This window comes from Melanerpes formicivorus, unplaced genomic scaffold, assembly GCF_026170545.1.
Source record: "Melanerpes formicivorus ecotype bairdi unplaced genomic scaffold, bMelFor1.0.p_v2 SCAF_38, whole genome shotgun sequence".
NCBI classification, from domain to species: domain Eukaryota; kingdom Metazoa; phylum Chordata; class Aves; order Piciformes; family Picidae; genus Melanerpes; species Melanerpes formicivorus.
Window position 1 is genome coordinate 1,802,493 of NW_027142390.1, and position 18,857 is coordinate 1,821,349.

Here is an 18,857-nt window from a genome sequence, read left to right on the forward strand (position 1 = left end):
AAGCAAAACAAACCTCCAGCCAGCTGGTGGAACCAAAAATGGGTTTTAACACTTGGTGGAGGTGGTGAGACTGAGATCTGGGACACTTTGGGATGATCAGGCTGGAAAGGACCTCAGAGATCATCTACTGCATCCCATCTGCCATGGGCAGGGACACCTCTTGGCTACATTCAGCTGCTCAAGGCCTCATCCAACCTGGCTTTGAACACCCCCAGGGAGGAGGCAGCCACAGCCTCCCTGGGCAGCCTGGGCCAGAGGCTCAGCTCCCTCCTGCTGAAGAACTTCTTCCTCAGCTCCACTCTGACCCTGCTCTACCTCAGCTTCAGACCATTCCCCCTTGCCCTGGCTCCAGACCCCCTCAGGAAAAGTCTCTCTGCAGCCTTCCTGCAGGATCCCTTCAGGTGCTGGCAGCAGCTCTGAGGTCCCCCTGGGCTCATCTCCCCTGCAGGCTGCACAGCCCCAGCTCCCTCACTGTGCTCCCAGCAGAGCTGCTCCAGGCCTCAGTCTTTCACACTGGGCAGCAGGGGGTCACAAAAAGGAACTTGTTTCTTCTTCTCTTTGCTAACCTTGTTTGTGGCACTGCCTGGGCTTTGAGACTGGGCAGGTGAGGGGAGGAAATCCTCTACAAGGGCTGCTTGTGACAGGCCAAGGGGCAAGTGATTGAAGCTGGGGGAGGGGAGATTGAGACTGGAGGAAGACATTCTATCCAGTGAGGGAGAGCCTGGCACAGGCTGCCCTGGGAGGCTGTGGCTGCCCCCTCCCTGGAGGTGTTCAGGACCAGGCTGGATGAGGCCTGGAGCAGCCTGGGCTGGTGGGAGGGGTCCCTGCCCATGGCAGGGGGCTGGAGCTGGCTGAGCTTTCAGGTCCCTCCCAGCCCATTCCATGAGTCTCTGAACACTAAGTGCTGTTTCTTTTTGCCTCTCTCTTTTCTGCAACAGACCACAGAGGGGTTGCAGGCAGCTGCTCAGACCTTGCCATGGGAGTGGTACCTGTGCTTCTCCTTCCCAGCTCTGCTCCTTGCAGAGGTCTGAGCATGCAGAAGCAGCTGGTGGGGATCACTCAGCCTCTGAATGCTTACAGGGCAAAAGTGCTGAGCTCTGCCAGGATGTTTTGACTTCCCTGCTAGATCAATTCCCCTCAGCAAGAGGGAAACAAAGAACCCTCCTGCTGGCCCTGTGTCTTCACTGACATTAGCTGTGGGGTTTGCTGCCTTGGGCTGTCTGTCATGCCAGGTGTAATGGCTGGGTTCCTTTGAGCTCAACTATTGCTGTTGTGACAGCTCTCTACAGCAGTGCAGGTGGTGGTGGAGCAGCAAGTGACAAGGTTGAAGTCTCTTATTGTGAGTTCCCAGGGGAAAAAGGAGAAGGCAGAGCAATGAGCCATGCCCTTGAAGGCTGGAGCAGTGAATGCAGCACCTGGAGGCAGCAGGGACCAGCAGGGCTGCATTCTTCACTACCAAAAGCACTGGGTGCCATGCTTTAGTCAGGGCCCTGTGGTGACAGGATGCACTTGGTGATCTTTGAGGTCTCTTCCAGCCTTGGGGATTCTGTAAAGCTGTTTGCAGCAGCACTGTGAGCTGCCAGCTGGGCAGGGGCTGCTGAAGAGGAAAGCCATCCAGAGAGCCAGTTGCCACTGCTGCTCCCTTGAAAGAGACCTGAGGCTTCTGCTGGAAGCCCCTGGGCTGCTGGAGGGGCCCTGGGAGAAGAACCTTCCTGTGATGATGAAGCTGAGTTCTCTTTCCACAGGCAGAGAAGTTTGGTGACTCCTTTGTGTTTGAGGGAATGCTGAGTGAAGAGGTGAAGGCTGACATCCACCAGGCAGTGAGTAACCAGCAGGGTAAAACCTCCCTGGCATCACTGGGGGAGATCTGAGCTGGGGCATGGTCCACAGCTGGGCACAGATGTGGGGGGTGTGGAGGGGTCCAGAATGAGAGACTCCCTCATGGGCCAGCAGGAGCAGGGAAGTAATTGTCTCCTTACTCAGCACTGGTGAGGCCATGGCTTGAGTTCTGAGCTCAGCTTTGGGCTCTGGCTACAAGAAGGACATTGAGAGGCTGGAGCAGGTCCAGAGAAGGGCAAGGAAGCTGGGGAAGGGTCTGGAGAGCAGGGCTGGGGAGGAGCAGCTGAGGGAGCTGGGGGTGTGCAGCCTGGAGCAGAGGAGGCTGAGGGAGACCTCCCTGCCCTCTATAGCTCCCTGAGAGGAGGCTGGAGTGAGGTGGGGGTTGGGCTCCTCTCACAAGCAGGAAGCTCAGGATGAGAGGACATGGCCTGAGCTTGCAGCAGGAGGGGCTGAGGTTGGGCAGCAGAGGAAATTGCTTCACTGAAAAGGTTCTCAACACTGGCACAGGCTGCTCAGGGAGCTGCTGGCATCCCCACCCCTGGAGGTGTTTCAGAGGCAGAGGTGTGGTGCTGAGGGCCATGGCTCAGCCCCAGACAGCTGAGATAGAGAATGCTTGGACTTGGATGAGCTTAGAGAGCTTTTGCAGGCCAGGCAGTTGAATGGTTCTGTCTGCTGCTCTGGCCCCTGTGCCTCCTCTGCTGGTAGCAGTGTGCCTGAGCCTTGCTCAGGCTGCATTCACCTCCTTAACCTCCCAGCTCCTGGGGGTAAGCAGATTATTTCTTGTCACCTGCTGGGTGAATCTGTCTGCTTGCAGCAGAAGTTTGGGCAGAAGGACCTGCTGAGGTCCCCTGCCATCAGGATTACCCTCAGGTCTGAGCACACTGCCAGAGCTCTCAGCAGAGCAGCTGGCTGGTGTGGCTGGTGTGGGGAGGGTGCAGGGGCTGTGCTCCCAGGCTGCACTCACTCTGGATGGGAAGTTCTGTGCTGCTTTGGGTTCATGGTGTTTCAGCTCAGTGAAACCAGCAGGGCCTGAAACAAGAGAGGGAAGCAGGGTGCAGACAAGGCAGGGAGGAGGTAGTAGCAGGACTGAAACTCCATCTTCTGGCAAGAGTTCAGTTAGACATGAGGAAGTGTGAGGCAAAACTGCACCTCCAGAGGAGCACAGCCTTCCTTGTTCCCCTTTGATGGCCTGCTGCTGAGGTGGGCCAGGCCAGGAGGACATCACTGCTCTTGGTTAACAAGAGTTTACTTCTGCACACCCTCTGACCCAGGGGCCAGCTGCAGGTGAGAGGATTATTGTTTCTGCTGACAAAGAACCAGAGAATGGGTTGGGTTGGAGGGAGCTCCTGGAGATCAGGCCATGGGCAGGGATGCCTCTCAAGTGGACTTGCTTGTCCAAGGCCTCATCCAACCTGGCCTTGAGGCAGGAGGCAGCCACAGCCTCCCTGGGCAGCCTGGGCCAGAGCCTCACCACCCTCAAACTGCAGAACCTCTTCCTCAGCTCCACTCTGACCCTGCTCTGCCTCAGCTCCAAACCATTCCCCCTTGGCCTGGCTCCAGACCCCCTTAGGAGCAGTCTCTCTGCAGCCTCCCTGCAGGATCCCTTCAGCTGTTGGAAGGCAGCTCTGAGGTGCCCCTGGAGCCTGCTGTAGGCCCAGGCTTGGCTGTGTGCACAAGCACTCAGAGTTGGGAGCCACTTCCCTGGGTGTGTCAGCCAAATTTCACAGCCTTGGCTGTAATGCTAACAGCTCTGCCAGAGGGCTGGAGTGGAGCCCAGCCTGGTCCTTTTGGCTGCTGCTTTACAAAGCTCTGCTGTGTTTCACAGACACTGTGGGGTTGGAAGGGACCTTGGAAGATCATCCAGCCCTCCCCCCCCGCCAGAGCAAGCTCAGCAAGGGCAGCTCACACAGGGATGCATCCAGGCAGGCTTAGAAGGTTTCCAGAGAAGGAGGCTCCACAAGCTCCCTGGGCAGCCTGCTCCAGGGCTCCAGCACCCTCACAGCACAAAAGTTGTTCCTCATGTCCAGATGGAAGCTCCTGGGCTCCAGTCTGTGCCCCCTGCCCCTTGTGCTGTCCCTGGGCACCACTGAGCAGAGCCTGGCCCCAGCCCCTTGCCCCCAGCCTTTCTCTCCTGCAGAGCAGAGCTCAGCTGCCCTCTGGGGCTGCTCTGCTGCAGGCTGCACAGCCCCAGGGCTCAGCCTCTGCTGTGTCATGGCCATTGACACAGCCACTGGTGTGGTGCTGGGACTGACCCCCCTGCAGCACAGTGATGGGAAAGGGCTGCTGCTGGATCCTTCCTTGGGCTGAGCTGTGCTTTGGTAAGGCTCTTCTCCAGCTGAAGCAGCAGGGAGCTAGATGCAAATGTGGGCATGGGGGAAGAGCAGCAGGAATGTGCTTTGGGAGCAGTGCTGCATGTGCAGTGGAAGAGCTGGGGGAAGGTGAGGAAGAGAAGAGATCCAACTGCAGGATCCATAGCAGCTCCTCTGCCACGTGAGCAGCCTCTGCCTGGTGGGGTTCTGCTCTCTTGGGCCACTTTGGTATCTCCACCTCTTGACCCAGGCCCATGCCTTGCAGGCCCTCAGAGGAAGCAGCCAGCAAGGCAGCAGTGAGGTGGGGCTGATGAGAGCTTAGCACACAGAATAATTGTTGGAGCTGTGGGTGTGCATTTCCTGGGGCTGAGGTGGGCTCCCAGATAGCCACTGCACAGGAACACAGGCTGGAGCTGAGCCTCCTCTGGAAGGGAAGCAGCAAAGAGGGGTGGAGCAGCCAGTGGCTGAATTGTTCCAGCCTGCTGGGAGCTGCAGCTGTAGCTGGGGCCTCTCAGCTTGCCTTGGGAAGGTGGCAGAGGTGGCACTGCCACAGCTGAGGCTGCTGGAGGTGGCCAGGAGCTGTTGTAACCCCAGAGGGTTTTCCTGGGGTGAGGGTGGAAGGCCTCTCAGAGCAGCAGGTTGTGTGTGGGCTTAACAAGTTCTGGTAGCTTCAGGCACTCCAATCCCCCCTCAGGCTTGCAGATCAGAGCAAAGAGCTCTTGGTGCTGTGGGACAGCTGAGCCAGGATGGCCTTGCTTGGGTGCCTGGCCCTTGGCTGAGCTGTCCTGGGGGGCACACAGCCTGGAACTGCCACCAGCTTGGCACCCAGGGGCAGCTCTCCTGCAAGAGAGCTTGGGGAAGGGGAAGAGCTCAGGAGGCAGAGATTCTGCTTCTCTCCTTCTGGTGCAGGGACTTTGCTGCTCTCCTGCAGGCAGTAGAGAGGGGCAGGTGCCTGCCTGCTGCTCTCCTCCCCTGCCACTGCCAGACACTCTTGGGCTGCATCCCAGAGCAGAGAGCACAGGGACTGTGTCTGTGAGAGGAGGAGGTGCTGAGGGTCTGAGAGCTCTTGCAAGGGTTCCTCCTGCTGTGCAGCTGCCATGCCAAGGGTAAACAGGGCAGCACTTAGCCAGGCTGGAGGAGAGCCTGAGTCAGAGCTGCTGGCTGGGAGTGGCAGCCACCTTCTGCTGCCTGCCCTGGGGGGGACAGCAAAATGAATTCTGGCTTCTAGGCCAGATCAGCTCTGCAGTGAGGAGCTCCAAGGCACACAGCTTTGTGTGCTCTGGGGGGCCTGAGGGGGTGTGGGAGTTTGGGTCTGAGAAGGCAATGGAGTTGACTCCCTGGCAGAGCTGAGCAGTGCTCCAGGGGCCTCTGCTCAGCCCAGAGCTGCCAGGTGCTGCTTTCAGCCCTGTCTGTAGGGAAACACAAACCCACAGCTCTGCAGGCCATGAGCCTGGGGCAGGGACCCCACCTGCAGCACTGTGTCCAGCCCTGGTGCCCTCAGCACAAGCAGGACCTGGAGCAGGTCCAGAGGAGGTCACAAAGCTGAGCAGAGGGCTGAGCACCTCCCCTGTGGGGCCAGGCTGGGAGAGCTGGGTCTGTGCAGCCTGCAGAAGAGAAGGCTCCAGGGAGACCTCAGAGCAGCCTTGCAGCACCTGAAGGGCTCCAGGAGAGCTGGGGAGGGACTTTGGACAAGGGCTGGGAGGGACAGGATGGGGACAGTGGCTCTGAGCTGGGAGAGGGGAGCCTGAGAGTGAGGCTGGGGAGAGCCTGGCACAGGCTGCCCAGGGAGGCTGTGGCTGTCCCCTGCCTGGAGGTGGTCAAGGCCAGGCTGGATGAGGCCTGGAGTGGCCAAGGCCAGCTGAGAGGTTGGAGTAGATGATGTCTAAGGCCCCCTCCAACCCCCAGCTCTCTGATTCTGTGACCTCTGCTTTGCCTGGAGCCTTGCAGTGGTGTTCACCTCCACACTGTTAGCTCTGCAGGGGCTCCCTGAGCCAGCCCCAGCTGCTCCCACCTCAGCACCAGCTGTTGCTATAGAGATGAGGTCCCACACAGAGCAGGGCAGGTTGGTGCTGTTCTTGGCACCCTGATCAAAAGGAGAAGCAGAGCTGCAGGCTGGCACAGCTGAGCAGGCAGCCTGCCTCTGCCAGAGGGCTCTCCTGGTGCTGCCAGAGGGCTCTAGACTCAAGTGGGGACCCTGCACAGCTCTGCCCTGCTTGAAACTGCCCCTGGGGGTGGGATGTGGTGTGGGTGAGAGTGGGGCTGAGCTGTGTCTGCCCTCTGCTGATTCCCCTCTCTGACCCACAGCAGGGCTCCACAAAGGTGGTGCCAGCAGCTGCTGCTTGGCACTGGGACTGCTGACTGCTGGTCCCAGCCCTGGAGCCACCTGTTGCCAGCTGTGGTGCACCCCTGCAAGCAGGGGGAGGTTAGTGCCAGCCACCTCCTGGCAGAGTGGGCACTGTCAGTGAGGGGCTGGGCTGGGGAGTGCTTGGAGCTGCCTGGGGAAGGTGGGAGAGAGGTCTCTGCCCTGGAAGTGGTGAGAGGTGTTGGGAACAGAGCTCCAAGGGAAGCAGAGCAGTGCTGGACTCCTGTTCAGTGAGAGGAGGCACATCCCAGCCTGCCTGCAAAGGAGGGATGAAGCCTGCAGCCTTGGAGTGCTGTGCCTGGGGGGGAGGCTGGGAGCTGCACTGCTCTCAGCTGAGTGGGAAGCTGGTAGGCTGGAATTAGCTGGGAGGACCTTCCCACTGCTCCCCTGGGTGTCCTCTCCTCTTCACTCTGCTCTGAGCTTGTGCTGAGCACCACAGTGGGCTCTGAAAGGTTAAGCCTGGAGCAGAGAGCTGCCCAATCCCAGCTGGGTCAGACCCAACCAAGCCCTGAGCTGCTCTGCCTCCAAACTGTGCTTTGCTCCTCCTGCACCCAGCAGCTGTGTGAAGCTTGTAGGGCAGCTGTGTGGCCCTCTGCTCCTGAGGGACAGACCCAGGATGCATGGAATGGGTTTGGGTTGGGAGGGATCCTAAGGATCAGCCAGCTCCAGCCCCCTGCCATGGGCAGGGACAGCTCCAGGCCTCATCCAGCCTGGCCCTGAGCACCTCCAGGGAGGGGACAGCCACAGCCTCCCTGGGCAGCCTGTGCCAGGCTCTCCCCAGCCTCACCCTCAAGAGTTCCTTCCTCCTCTCCAGTCTCAGTCTCCTCTCCAGGCTTCAGTCCATTCCCTCTTGCCCTGCCCACCACTCCAAGGCCTTGCAGAGGTCCCAGCTGGGGCCTCCTGCAGGCCTCCCCAGCAGCCTGTGCTGAGTGGATCCCTTGGCAGTGCACAGAGCAGAGCCTGGAGTGAGGCAGGGGGAGGCTGAGCACTGTGACAGGAACTAAGCTCATTAGTGGCAAGGGAGGGCTTGGCTGTAGTAACTGTGCTGCTGTAATCTCTGTCTAATTAGCTCTTCCACTAATTAGATTAGAGCAATTAAAAGCTTAAAAGACTTGTGAGAAGTTGTCTGGCCAGGAGTGCAGCTCTCAGGTGCCCAACTTTCTGCCCTTGGTGCCTGCTGGCTGGGGGCAGGGGCTGGCTGGGCAGGTTTCCAGGTCACTGTTGAAGGCTGTGAGGAGCCTGCCACTGGGGCCACTCTCCTGCTGCTCTCTGTGCAACTTCTCTGAAGAAGGGGGGCTGCAAGAAAGCCAGGAAGGGACTTCTACAGGGGCCTGGAGTGCTAGGATGAGAGGGACTAGATTGAAGCTGGAAGAGGGGAGATTTAGTCTGGAGATGAGGAAGAGATTGTGGACAGTGAGGCTGGGGAGAGCCTGGCCCAGGCTGCCCAGGGAGGCTGTGGCTGTCCCCTCCCTGCAGGTGTTCCAGGCCAGGCTGGATGAGGCCTTGGGCAAGCTGTGCTGGTGGGAGAGGTCCCTGCCCATGGCAGGAGCTGGAGCTGGATGGTTTGTAAAGTCCCTTCCACCATGAAGGGACCTTTGCATACCAGAAGGGATCCTGCAGGCAGGCTGCAGAGAGACTTCTGAGGGTGTCTGGAGACAGGAGAAGGGGAAAAGGTTTGAAGCTGAAGGAGAGCAGGGTTGGACTGGAGCTGAGGAAGAAGTTCTTCAGTGTGAGGGAGGTGAGACTCTGGCCCAGGCTGCCCAGGGAGGCTGTGGCTGCCTCCTGCCTGGGGGTGTTCCAGGCCAGGCTGGATGAGGCCCTGAGCAGCTGAGCCTGGTTGAGAGGTGTCCCTGGGCATGGTGGGGAGGTTGGAGCAGATGGTCTGTGGGGTCCCTTCCAAGCCAGTCCCTGGGGCTGTGCAGCTGGGTGCTCTGCAGGGGCTGGCAGGCACTTGGAGAGCAGCTCAGCAGAGGCAGGAGCTGGGCATGCTTGGTGCTGTCGTGCAGAGCCTCTGCTGCTCTGACTGCAAGCAGCTGGGCTTTGCTTCTGCTTCACACCAGTGTTTGCCAGCAGTCAGCAGTCCAAGGCCTTGCAGGCTCCTGCAGAGGCTTTGCTTTGGGTTTGCATCCAGTTGCTTCACTGACACAACTGTGCTGTGCTCAGGAGCCATCAGGATGGGAAAGGTTTCATTGCTGTGAGCCTCTGGACTGATGGAGACACTGCTGCTGCTTTTCCCTCTCCTGGGAGAGCTGTGAGGTTCTGCCCTGGGATTTCTGCCCCTTCTTGAGGACAGATGAAAGGTTAAAGCTTGAAACAGAGAAGGCTTTGGTTAAATCAGACTCCTTGTGAGGCTGCTGCCTGCAGCAGCTGGTTAGTAGCTTGGGCACTCTGAAGCTGTAGTGCTGGGGGAGTTGAGTGTCCCTGGGAACAGAGATCCCAGATCCCATCCTTGAGTCTGGATCCCATCTGTGAGCAGCTGAGCTGCTCTCCAGTAAGAGGTCCAAGGTTGCTCCTGATTGTTGGAGGGGCAGGGTCTCTCCTGGTGGTGAGGTTGTCAGTGGCTGTGTTAGCCTCTGAGCCAGAGCTGGGTGGTGGTCTTGCCTGATGTGCTCAGGGAGCTCTCCTTGGAAGAGAGAGCAGCAGCAGCCTGCCTGGGGATGGTTCCCAGCCTGGGGGAGGCCTGCAGCATCGTTAGGGATCCCAGCACTCCTGCCTGGAGCTCACACAGACCTGGGGGCTCCTCAGCTGAGCTGAAGTCAGCAGCTCCCAGCTGCAGCCTGGGGTTGCTATTGGTTTACACTCAGCTTTTAGGGAAGGTGCCCAGGTGTGTGTCCTGGAGGCTAAAGCCCTGCCTGGTGATGGGAGAAGAGTGAAAAGCTGTGATGGGAGCTGGTAGGGCACAGCTGGGTTGCCTTGGTGCATCTCTTTAATGTCTCCAGCACTCAACTGCCTCCCTGGGCAGCCTGCTGCAGTGCTCCAGCACTCCTGGTGCAGAGCTTGTTCCTAACATCCAACCCAAACCCACTCCCCTCTAACCCCAAACCATTGCCCCTGCTCCCACCAGCACAGGCCTCCAGGAGCAGCCTCCCTGCAGACCCCCTCAGGTGCTGGAAGGCTGCTGCCAGTTGTGGAGATGCTCTCTGCAGCAGGAGTGTTTGGGAAGCAAGCACTCAGACAGCTGGAATGGAACCACTCTGGGTGGCTGGCACCAGGGTTTCTGCCTCAGTTTTCATAGAGTCACAGAGTGGTTGGGTTGGAAGGGAGCTCAAAGCTCAGCCAGCTCCAGCCCCTGCCATGGGCAGGGACACCTCCCCCCAGCCCAGGCTGCTCAGGGCCTCATCCAGCCTGGCCCTGAACACCTCCAGGGAGGGGACAGCCACAGCCTCCCTGGGCAGCCTGTGCCAGGCTCTCCCCAGCCTCACTGTCCAGAATCTCTTCCTCATCTCCAGTTCTCTGAAAGCCTCTGCTCAGAAAAGCATCTCTGACTCAGAGCAGAGTAGCTCAGTGCTGTGTGCTCTGACCCTGCTTGGCTTGGAGAGGAGCTGAGGAGAAGAAATCCTGATGAATTGATTCCAGGAAGAAGTCCTTGGCATGGCAGAACCAGCTCTGTGCCTTTGGTTGGAGGGCAGCACTGCATGGCTGCATGGGGAGAGTGCTTTGCCTGCTCCATGCTGCCCAGCCAGCCAACTGCAAATGAAGAGGCCTCACTCCACTTCTAGGGCTCTCCTGTCTCCACCTTCTGGAAGCTGACAGCAAACAATTGAAACTGAACTTCCTCAGTTAATGAGCTGGAAAGCAAACATGTGGCCAGGTGCTGGGTTTGACCCTCTGGCAGGATGGCATCTGGCTGGCTTAGCTCAGAGCTCAGCTCCTCCAACCTGCCTGCCATGCCCAGGGACACCTCCCAGCTACACTCAGCTGCTGAGGCCTCATCCAGCCTGGCCTTGAGCACCCCCAGGCAGGAGGCAGCCACAGCCTCCCTGGGCAGCCTGGGCCAGAGGCTCAGCAGCCTCACACTGAAGGACTTCTTCCTCAGCCCCAGTCTAACCCTGCTCTGCCTCAGCTCCAAACCCTTCCTCCTTGGCCTGGCTCCAGACCCCCTCAGGAGAAGTCCCTGTGCAGCCTCCCTGCAGGATCCCTTCAGGTATTGGAAGGCAGCTCTGAGGTGCCCCTGGAGCCTTCTGTTCAGGCTGACCAACCCCAAGAGAACAGCCTGTGCCTTGTGTCAGACCTTCAGGTGAGAGAAGTGAGCCTGTTGTGTTCCAGATGGTCTCTGGTGAGCCAAAGAGGGAAGGAGAGGCAGCCTGAGGCAGGACTTCAGAGAAGAGCTCAGGATTTGCTCTCCCTCTTGGGTTCTTCTGGGGTAGTATTTTCCTGTGTGCTCCTCTGCAGCTTGGGCTTTCCCCTGGGGTTGTAACATGGCTAAATCCCCTTGGCTTGTAGGAGTGACAGGACAAGAGGTGATGGCTGCAAACTGCAAGGAGCTGGGTCTAGATGAGGCATTAGGAAGAAGTTCTCTGCAGTGAGGCTGGGGAGAGCCTGGCACAGGCTGCCCAGGGAGGCTGTGGCTGTGCCCTGCCTGGGGGTGGTCAAGGCCAGGCTGGATGAGGCCTGGAGCAGCCTGGGCTGGTGGGAGGTGGCAGGGTGCTGGAGCTGGATGATCTCTAAGGTCCCTTCCCACCCAAAGCAGTTCATGAGTTGGCTGCATGAGCTCTGGGTGAAAGCTTTGCAGCCTCCTGGTGCTTCTTCAGAATGGCCTTCAGCTGGGGATTGAAATCCTTGTTCCTGTTCAGGTTGCTGCTGCTCCTTGGTGGCTGCCTGTGAAGGGAGCCAACTGGAAGCACCCTGAGGGCCCTGACTCTAGCATCTCCAACAGGTAAGTCATAAACTACCACTCAGTTAAGCACAGTGCTTGCAAGTACCTCTGTAAGCTCACTGCAGGAGTGGGGCTGCAGGGCAGAGGCTTTCAGGCAGGTGCCTGTTTGCTGCTGTGGCTGCTTCCCCCTCCCCTGCTCTGTTACCTGCACTGTTCAGTGTGCTCAGTGGTCTTGCACCATCCCAAGAAGGTTGTGAGCATGGCCCACCTGAGGGAGAACACTGGAACAATTTCTCAGCCTGGAGAGGAGAAGGCTCCAGGGAGGCTCAGAGCAGCCTTCCAGTGCCTGAAGGGGCTCCAGGGGAGCTGGGGAGGGACTTGGGACCAGGGCTGGGAGGGACAGGGCAAGGGGCAATGGCTTTGAGCTGGGAGAGGGGAGACTGAGAGTGGAGATGAGGAAGAAATTCTTGAGAGTGAGGGTGGGGAGACACTGGCACAGGCTGCCCAGGGAGGCTGTGGCTGTCCCCTCCCTGGAGGTGTGGAAGGCCAGGCTGGGTGAGGCCCTGAGCAGCCTGTGCTGGTGGGAGGTGGCACAGTTTCAGGCCATTTCCTCTCCTTCTGTCACCTGATGCTAGGGACAAGAGGCTAACCCTCACCTGGCTGCAGCCTCCTCTCAGGGAGCTGCAGAGAGCAAGGAGGTCTCCCTCAGCCTCCTCCAGGCTGCATACCCCCAGCTGCCTCAGCTCCTCCTCCCCAGCCCTGCTCTCCAGACCCTTCCCCAGCTTTGTTCCCTTCTCTGGCCCTGCTCCAGTCCCTCAAGGTCCTTCTTGGAGTGAGGGGCCCAAAACTGACCCCAGGATTTGAGCTGTGGCCTCCCCAGTGCTGAGAGACCTCTTCCATTGCAGCTCTTTCTCTGCCTGCACTCCTGTCCCTGAAGCTGGCTCTGGCTGCCTTACTCTAGTTAAAGTTTCAGAACTCCTGTGGAGAGGAAGTCAGACTCTCTAGCCTAGATCTAGTAGGTGCTGGCATGGTTTTGAGTCCTCTGAGGCCAGGGCTGTGTTAGTGTAACCTCCTCTGGTGGTGAAGTGCTCAGTAACAAGTCTGTTGTCTGTTCTCCAAGGGCAGTGGAAGAATTATCTGAGGCAAAAATAGAGAGAGGAGAGGGAGGTGGTGTTAGGGGGAGGCAGGAATTGAGGCCACAGCCAGCAGGAGAGGGCTGGAAACCTGCCAGGCAAGTCTGGTCCTGTGCAGGTGTGGGGCAGGCTGAGCCCAGACAGCTGCTGCCCATCTTCCACATGGCAGTGTCCCACAGCCTGCTTCAGTGAGGCAGGAGAGAAGAGCTTAGGAGGTCCTCAGCATCTTCTGGACTAACAGCTTCAGCTCTTGAAGTATCTTGGGCTGGCAGAGGCTTGTCAGAAGGATCTTGCTCATCCTCAGCTCCACTCTAACCCTGCTCTGCCTCAGCTCCAAACCATTCCTCCTTGCCTTGTCTCCAGACCCCCTCAGGAAAAGTCTCTCTGCAGCCTTCCTGCAGGATCCCTTCAGGTCCTGGCAGCAGCTCTGAGGTGCCCCTGGAGCCTTCTCCTCCCCAGGCTGCACAGCCCCAGCTCCCTCAGCCTGTGCTCAGGGCAGAGCTGCTCCAGCCCTGGGATCACCTCTGTGGTCTCCTCTGAACTCCCTCTCTGTGTCCTCCTCATGCCAGACTTGTCTCTGTCTCTCATGCTTTTACTTACAGCTCTCTAGAGTGAGTTTTCTCTTCCTTGCTGCTGCCTGCTGCTGCATTTCCCTGCAGCACCTTGCTGCCTGGCTCTCAGTGTCTCCTCCTGTGGCAGCAGTCCCAGGCCTGGTGCAGCTGGGGCTGAGCTGTGGAACGTCCTCACAGCCCTGTGTGGCTGCCTCTGCAGGAGCTTCTGCTGTGCAGCTGTGAGACTGCCTGCCTCTGCTGGTGCCCTCATGCTGTCTCCTTTGTGCCCCAGGATGAACCATCCAGTCCTCCATGTCTCCTGGAATGATGCTGTGGCGTTCTGCAGGTGGGCAGGGAAGCGACTGCCCACGGAGGCGGAGTGGGAGTACAGCTGTCGAGGGGGCCTGGAGAACAGGTACCTGGCACAGCCCTGGCCCTGGCACTGCTCAGCACTGCTGACTTCTGCACTGGGTACAGCACTGCCTGACTCTGGGCAGAGGCCCCCAGGGCAGGGAATTTCCCTGTCTGTTGTAATCTGAGTGAGGGGAGGGGGCAGGAGAGGTGACAGAGTGCTGTGCCCCAGGACTGCTGCTGCAGGAGGTGAAAGGTGCAGGGAAGGAGCTTAGTGCCCAGGCTCAAAGAAGTGCAAAAGAGCTTAAGTGACTTCACCACATCACTGCCCAGCAGCTGTGGGGACAATGGATCCATATCTGAGTGTGCTTGGGGAAGAGGTGAACACAAGAGGAGTAACAGACTTGGGTCTTCTCCATCCTGTCTCCAACCTGGGGCTGTTGAGCCTAGAGAAGAGCAGCCCCAGAGGGCAGCTGAGCAATGCTCAGCAAGAGCTGAAGGAGCTGTGGGGGGCAAGAGGCTGGGGCCAGGCTCTGCTCAGTGGTGCCCAGGGGCAGCACAAGGGGCAGGGGGCACAGACTGGAGCCCAGGAGGCTCCATCTGGAGAGGAGGAGAAAGTTGTTTGTTGTGAGGGTGCTGGAGGCCTGGAGCAGGCTGCCCAGAGAGGTTGTGGAGTCTCCTGGTGTGGAGAGCTTCCAACCCCCCCTGGGCACTGTGCTGCTGGGCAGGGTGCTGTGGGAGCCCTGCTGGAGCAGGGGGCTTGGGCTGGGTGAGTTCCAGAGCTCTCTTCCAGCCCCCCAACCATGCTGGGGTTCTGTGAGGAGAGGAGAAGGGGTGGTGTGGGGGAAGTGTCTCACTTTGTTTGGATGTTTGGGAGCTGCTCTTCTGTGTCTCTGGGCAGGCTTTTCCCATGGGGCAACAAGCTTCAGCCAAAAGGTCAACACTATGCCAACATCTGGCAGGGAGTGTTCCCAACCAACAACACTGCAGAAGATGGCTACAAAGGGACTGCACCTGTAAGTGGGTCTGAGAGTCAGTTAACCAACTTAACTCTTCCTCTGGCTGAGGTCCTGCTGGTTTCCATCCCTCTGCTCTTCCACATGGAGGTTTTTAAAGGTACAACTTCAGGCTGGAGGATTAGCAAGGGACTGCTTTCAAAAGCTAATTGCTAAGTAATGAGTGCAGTCACCTGAGCTCCTAGCTCCTCTCTGGCTGACCTCTTTCCCCCTTCTCCAGGCCCTTTTGAGTCAGGAGCTGAAGAACTTTGTCTGCACTTTTTGCCAGCAGAGTTTTTGAGCTCTTGGTTGTTTGTGTCACTGCTCCCAGGGCACAACAAATGTGCAACAGTTCAGAAAGGAACAGAGCTGTGCCTCTGGGGAAGGTTGGCTCTGTCCACTGTGGCAGGCATGCAGAGGGATTTAAAGGCAGGCAAGAGTGTGAGTGAATTACTAATGGGTGATTAAAGGAAGTCCCAAAGGTTTCCTCAGCAGAGAGATCTGCAGGGGTTGATGGCCAGCCTTCCTAGATTCCCAGAATGGGTTAGCTTGGAAGGGACCTCCAAGATCAGCCAGTTCCAGCCCCCTGCCATGGGCTCCCACCAGCCCAAGGCCTCTTGGTTTTCTTTTAGTGGGAAGAGGAGTCTGGAAGCTTTGGGCATGGCCATGGAGATCAGGTCATGAATGCTGGGTGCAGGTCTGTGGCTTCCAGAGCCAGGAGGAAGATGCTGTGTGCCACAATGGAAAGGTGGTGCTGAGAGCCTGGAGGGAGAATTCCCTGCTGACTGCAGGGAGCTTGGGCTGGGTGACCTTGGGAGGTCCCTTCCAACCCAACCCATTCTCTGAGGGCAGCTCTTGCTTGCATGCCAGTGTTGCAATGCAGCATGGGCAGGCTGGCAGCTCTGCACTTCTCCTTTGCTGTCTGCTTTTGAGGCACGAAGGCAGAAGCTGCTGGGGAGCAGAAGTGGACCTCCAGCAGCCTGGGCTTTAGGGCTGACCCCCTGGCTTCCTGGGGGTGGCTCAGAGGACTGCCCCTTGTGCTGCCTGTCTCCTGCAGGTCACTGCCTTTCCTCCCAACGGCTATGGCCTGTACAACATCGTGGGGAATGCCTGGGAGTGGACATCAGACTGGTGGGCTGTCCATCATTCCACACAGGAGCTTCACAACCCTGTGAGTGTTTCACTGGTGTCACATGAAGCAGGGAGCTGCCTCCTGCTGCTCTGCTCTGGCTGCTGTTGGGGACAGCCTGTGCTTTGCCCCTCTTGGCTCTGGCTGGGCTGTGCTCTGCTGCAGTGCAGCTGTCACCCCCCAGCTCATCTACACCTTGGAGAAGTGCTGGGGGTCAGGGCTCCCTGGCTGAGGGGGGGGTCAGGGCTCCCTGGCTGAGGGGGGGGGTCAGGGCTCCCTGGCTGGGGGGGGGGGGGGGGCACAGGGCTCCCTGGCTGAGGGGGGGGGGCACAGGGCTCCCTGGCTGAGGGGGGGGGCACAGGGCTCCCTGGCTGAGGGGGGGCACAGGGCTCCCTGGCTGAGGGGGGGGGGGCACAGGGCTCCCTGGCTGAGGGGGGGGACAGGGCTCCCTGGCTGAGGGGGGGGACAGGGCTCCCTGGCTGGGGGGGGGGGGCACAGGGGCTCCCTGGCTGAGGGGGAGTCAGGGCTCCCTGGCTGGGGGGGGGGTGGGGGGGGTGGGGTGCAGGGCTCCCTGGCTGAGGGGGGGGGGATCACAGGGCTCCCTGGCTGAGGGGGGGGGGGGACAGGGGCTCCCTGGCTGAGGGGGGGGCACAGGGCTCCCTGGCTGAGGGGGAGTCAGGGCTCCCTGGCTGAGGGGGGGGCACAGGGCTCCCTGGCTGAGGGGGACAGGCCTGCACAGCTGCTCAGCAGCTGAGCCCTTCCAACTGGGATCACAGTGCACCAAGCAAGGCTTTTCCAAAGCAGAGGAGAGAGTTTTGAGCAGGAAAAGGAAGGGGTTGGTAGTGAGTGCTGCAGTCCTGCTCCACAGCCCAAGTGGGGCTGGGTTTCACTTGGGTTTTGTTACCAAACACCTTTCAGTGCTCAGTTCCTGCCTGGCAGGGGATTTGTAGCTGCCAGTGGCAATCTGCAGAAGCTCTTCTGGCTCTCACAGATTTCTCTGTTTTGTTGTCCCTGGGTAACTGCTCAAACATCCAGGAGTCTCAGAGCAGGGCAATAAAGCTTCTCATCCTCAACTGGAGTTTACAGAAGCTCCTTTGGAGCTAACAGCAGAGATTGCAGCTCAGCACTGGAAGGTTGGCCTGGGAAGTCCTGCTCTGGAGCCCCATTGTTCTCTGCTTTGTCTTCTGTAGCTTTTTTAGGTCTCTCTTCTCCTGGCTGCCTCTCCCCTGGCTTCCCTTCAAATGAGATTAGCAGGCTGCCTCAGTTGCTAGTGCTTGCTAGAGGCTTGTCTTGGAGTGCAGGTGTTGTGAAGAGTTCCCAGAGGCCCAGGAAGTGGAGGGAGTGTGTCCTGGGGAGGGGCAGCCTGGCCTGGAGGCAGCAGAGGCTGCCTGTGGGTGTGGTTTGCCCTCTCTGTTTGGAGGCTGTTCAGTGCAGTCAGCTCTGGGAAAAGCTGCTGCAGTGTCAGTGTGGTGAGCTGCTGAGGTCATGGATTCTCTGAATGGGTTGGGTTGGAAGGGAGCTCAAAGCTCAGCCAGCTCCAGCCCCCTGCCGTGGGCAGGGACACCTCCACCAGCCCAGGCTGCTCCAGGCCTCATCCAGCCTGGCCCTGAACACCTCCAGGGAGGGGACAGCCACAGCCTCCCTGGGCAGCCTTGCCACCCTCACTGGCAAGAACTTCTTCCTGCTGTGGAGTGCCCAGGCAGTCAGAACCAGTGGATGCACTCAGTGCCACAGATGGTGGTCTTGGGCTGATGGTTGGATCTTTGGTGATCTTAGAGGTCTCTTCCAACCAAACCACTTCTGTGGTTATCAGATGCTTCCCAAGGGCATCAGCTCCAGTGTTTGCAGCAGATCCCCTGAGCTGCCTGCAGGCCTTTCCCAGCAGCAGGGTTTCAGCAGACACAGCTGAGATGTTCTCTTGGAGTGTTTAGGGAATGCTTAGGCATCTCTCTGTTCTTGCAGCTTGTTGCCTTCACCCCTGTTGCTGTCCTTTAAGCACTGACACTGTGCTCTGCTCCACAGAAAGGACCTGCATCAGGGACAGACAGAGTGAAGAAGGGAGGGTCCTACATGTGCCACAAGGTAATGTTCACAGGCCTCTGGGATTTCATACTCCTCATTCCTCTGGCTGTCCCTCACTTGCCAATGAAATGATCTCCTGACAGAGCTTCCTGGCAGCCTGGAGGCTTGGTGATGGATTTAAAGAGCAGCAATAACTGCTGCTGCTAAGGAGTTCTTCTTCACAGACTCACAGAATGGTTTGGGTTAGAGAGGATCTTAAGGACAGTCCAGTTGCAACCCCTCTGCCATGGGCAGGGACACCTCCTGCTAGCCCAGCTTGCTCAAGGCCTCATCCAACCTGGCTTTGAACATTGCCAGGCTTGCAGCCTCCACAGCTTCTCTGGGCAACCTGTTCCAGTGCTGAGGGCTTCCAGCCCTCCCAGCATTGCTGTGGCCTCCTCTGGCCCTGCTCCACCAGGTCCCTGTCTGTGCTGAGGACTCCAGAGCTGCCCCAGCACTGCAGGGGGAGTCTCAGTGGAGCAGAATCCCCTCCCTTCTGCTGCCCCTGCTGCTAGGAACCAGCCCAGGAAATGGTTTGCCTCTGGGCTGTGACTGCACATTGCCAGCTCATGCTGAGCTTCTCATCAGCCAGCACCCCCAAGTCTGCCTCCTCTCTATCCATTCTCTGCCCAGCCTGGATTTGTGCTTGGAGTTGTCCTGGCACAGGTGCAGGACCTTGCACTTGGCCCTGTTGAGCATCATGAGGCTGGCCTTGGCTCACCTCTCAAGCCTGTGAAGGTCTCTCTCTGCTTGGCTCAGAATTCAGGCACAGAAAGTGCTCTTCACTCAGTGTGGGGTTTGGGCTGCTGAAGTGAAGCTGCTGTGTGCCTCCAATTCCATTGTCCCTGTGTGCTTGAGTGCCACTTGAAGGGACAGACAATGTGGATGGGGCTTAGGAAGGAGCTCAGGTGTGTGCAGAATGACTGCTGGGAGGTGAGTCTCTCAAGCTGCCTGCCAGCAGCTGTGAAGTTCCTCCTCAAAGTGTGGCCAGCCCCAGGGTGCAGCAGCCACAGCTTTGGGGGGGCTGTGTGTGCTGCTTGCAGGGCTGCTCCCCATCAGAGCTTGGCCTTCCAGAGCCTGCAGCTGCCAAACCATCCTCCTAATGGGATGAAAGTTCTGACAGTGAGAGCCCATTCCCTCCACTGATTCCCTTCTTAGGTGAAATCAATGTCAGATGCTAATTAGCACTTCAGATTCAATTAAGAGTGGAATAGGCTCTTGTTCAGCAGTGAATGATGTGACCCATTTGGAAGGCTTGGGAAGATTCTGGGCTGCCCTAGTCTCTTTTCTAGGTGATCAAACTGGGCTGTG

General features: G+C 58.8%; 1 protein-coding gene across 5 annotated transcripts in view; it reads left to right on the forward strand.

Annotated features, from left to right (window-relative positions):
- SUMF1 (sulfatase modifying factor 1) overlaps positions 1 to 18,857 on the forward strand; it is a 29,665-nt gene that overhangs the window by 4,672 nt on the left and 6,136 nt on the right. For 2 of the 5 annotated variants that reach the window (XM_068157776.1, XM_068157778.1), the window contains exons 3-8: positions 1,746 to 1,820; positions 11,304 to 11,386; positions 13,303 to 13,425; positions 14,263 to 14,377; positions 15,414 to 15,527; positions 17,508 to 17,567. In XM_068157776.1, the coding sequence (XP_068013877.1) occupies positions 1,746 to 1,820; positions 11,304 to 11,386; positions 13,303 to 13,425; positions 14,263 to 14,377; positions 15,414 to 15,527; positions 17,508 to 17,567 (570 nt within the window). The remainder of the gene's footprint in view (positions 1 to 1,745; positions 1,821 to 11,303; positions 11,387 to 13,302; positions 13,426 to 14,262; positions 14,378 to 15,413; positions 15,528 to 17,507; positions 17,568 to 18,857) is intronic. The other 3 variants (XM_068157777.1, XM_068157780.1, XM_068157779.1) reach the window with 2 other exon arrangements.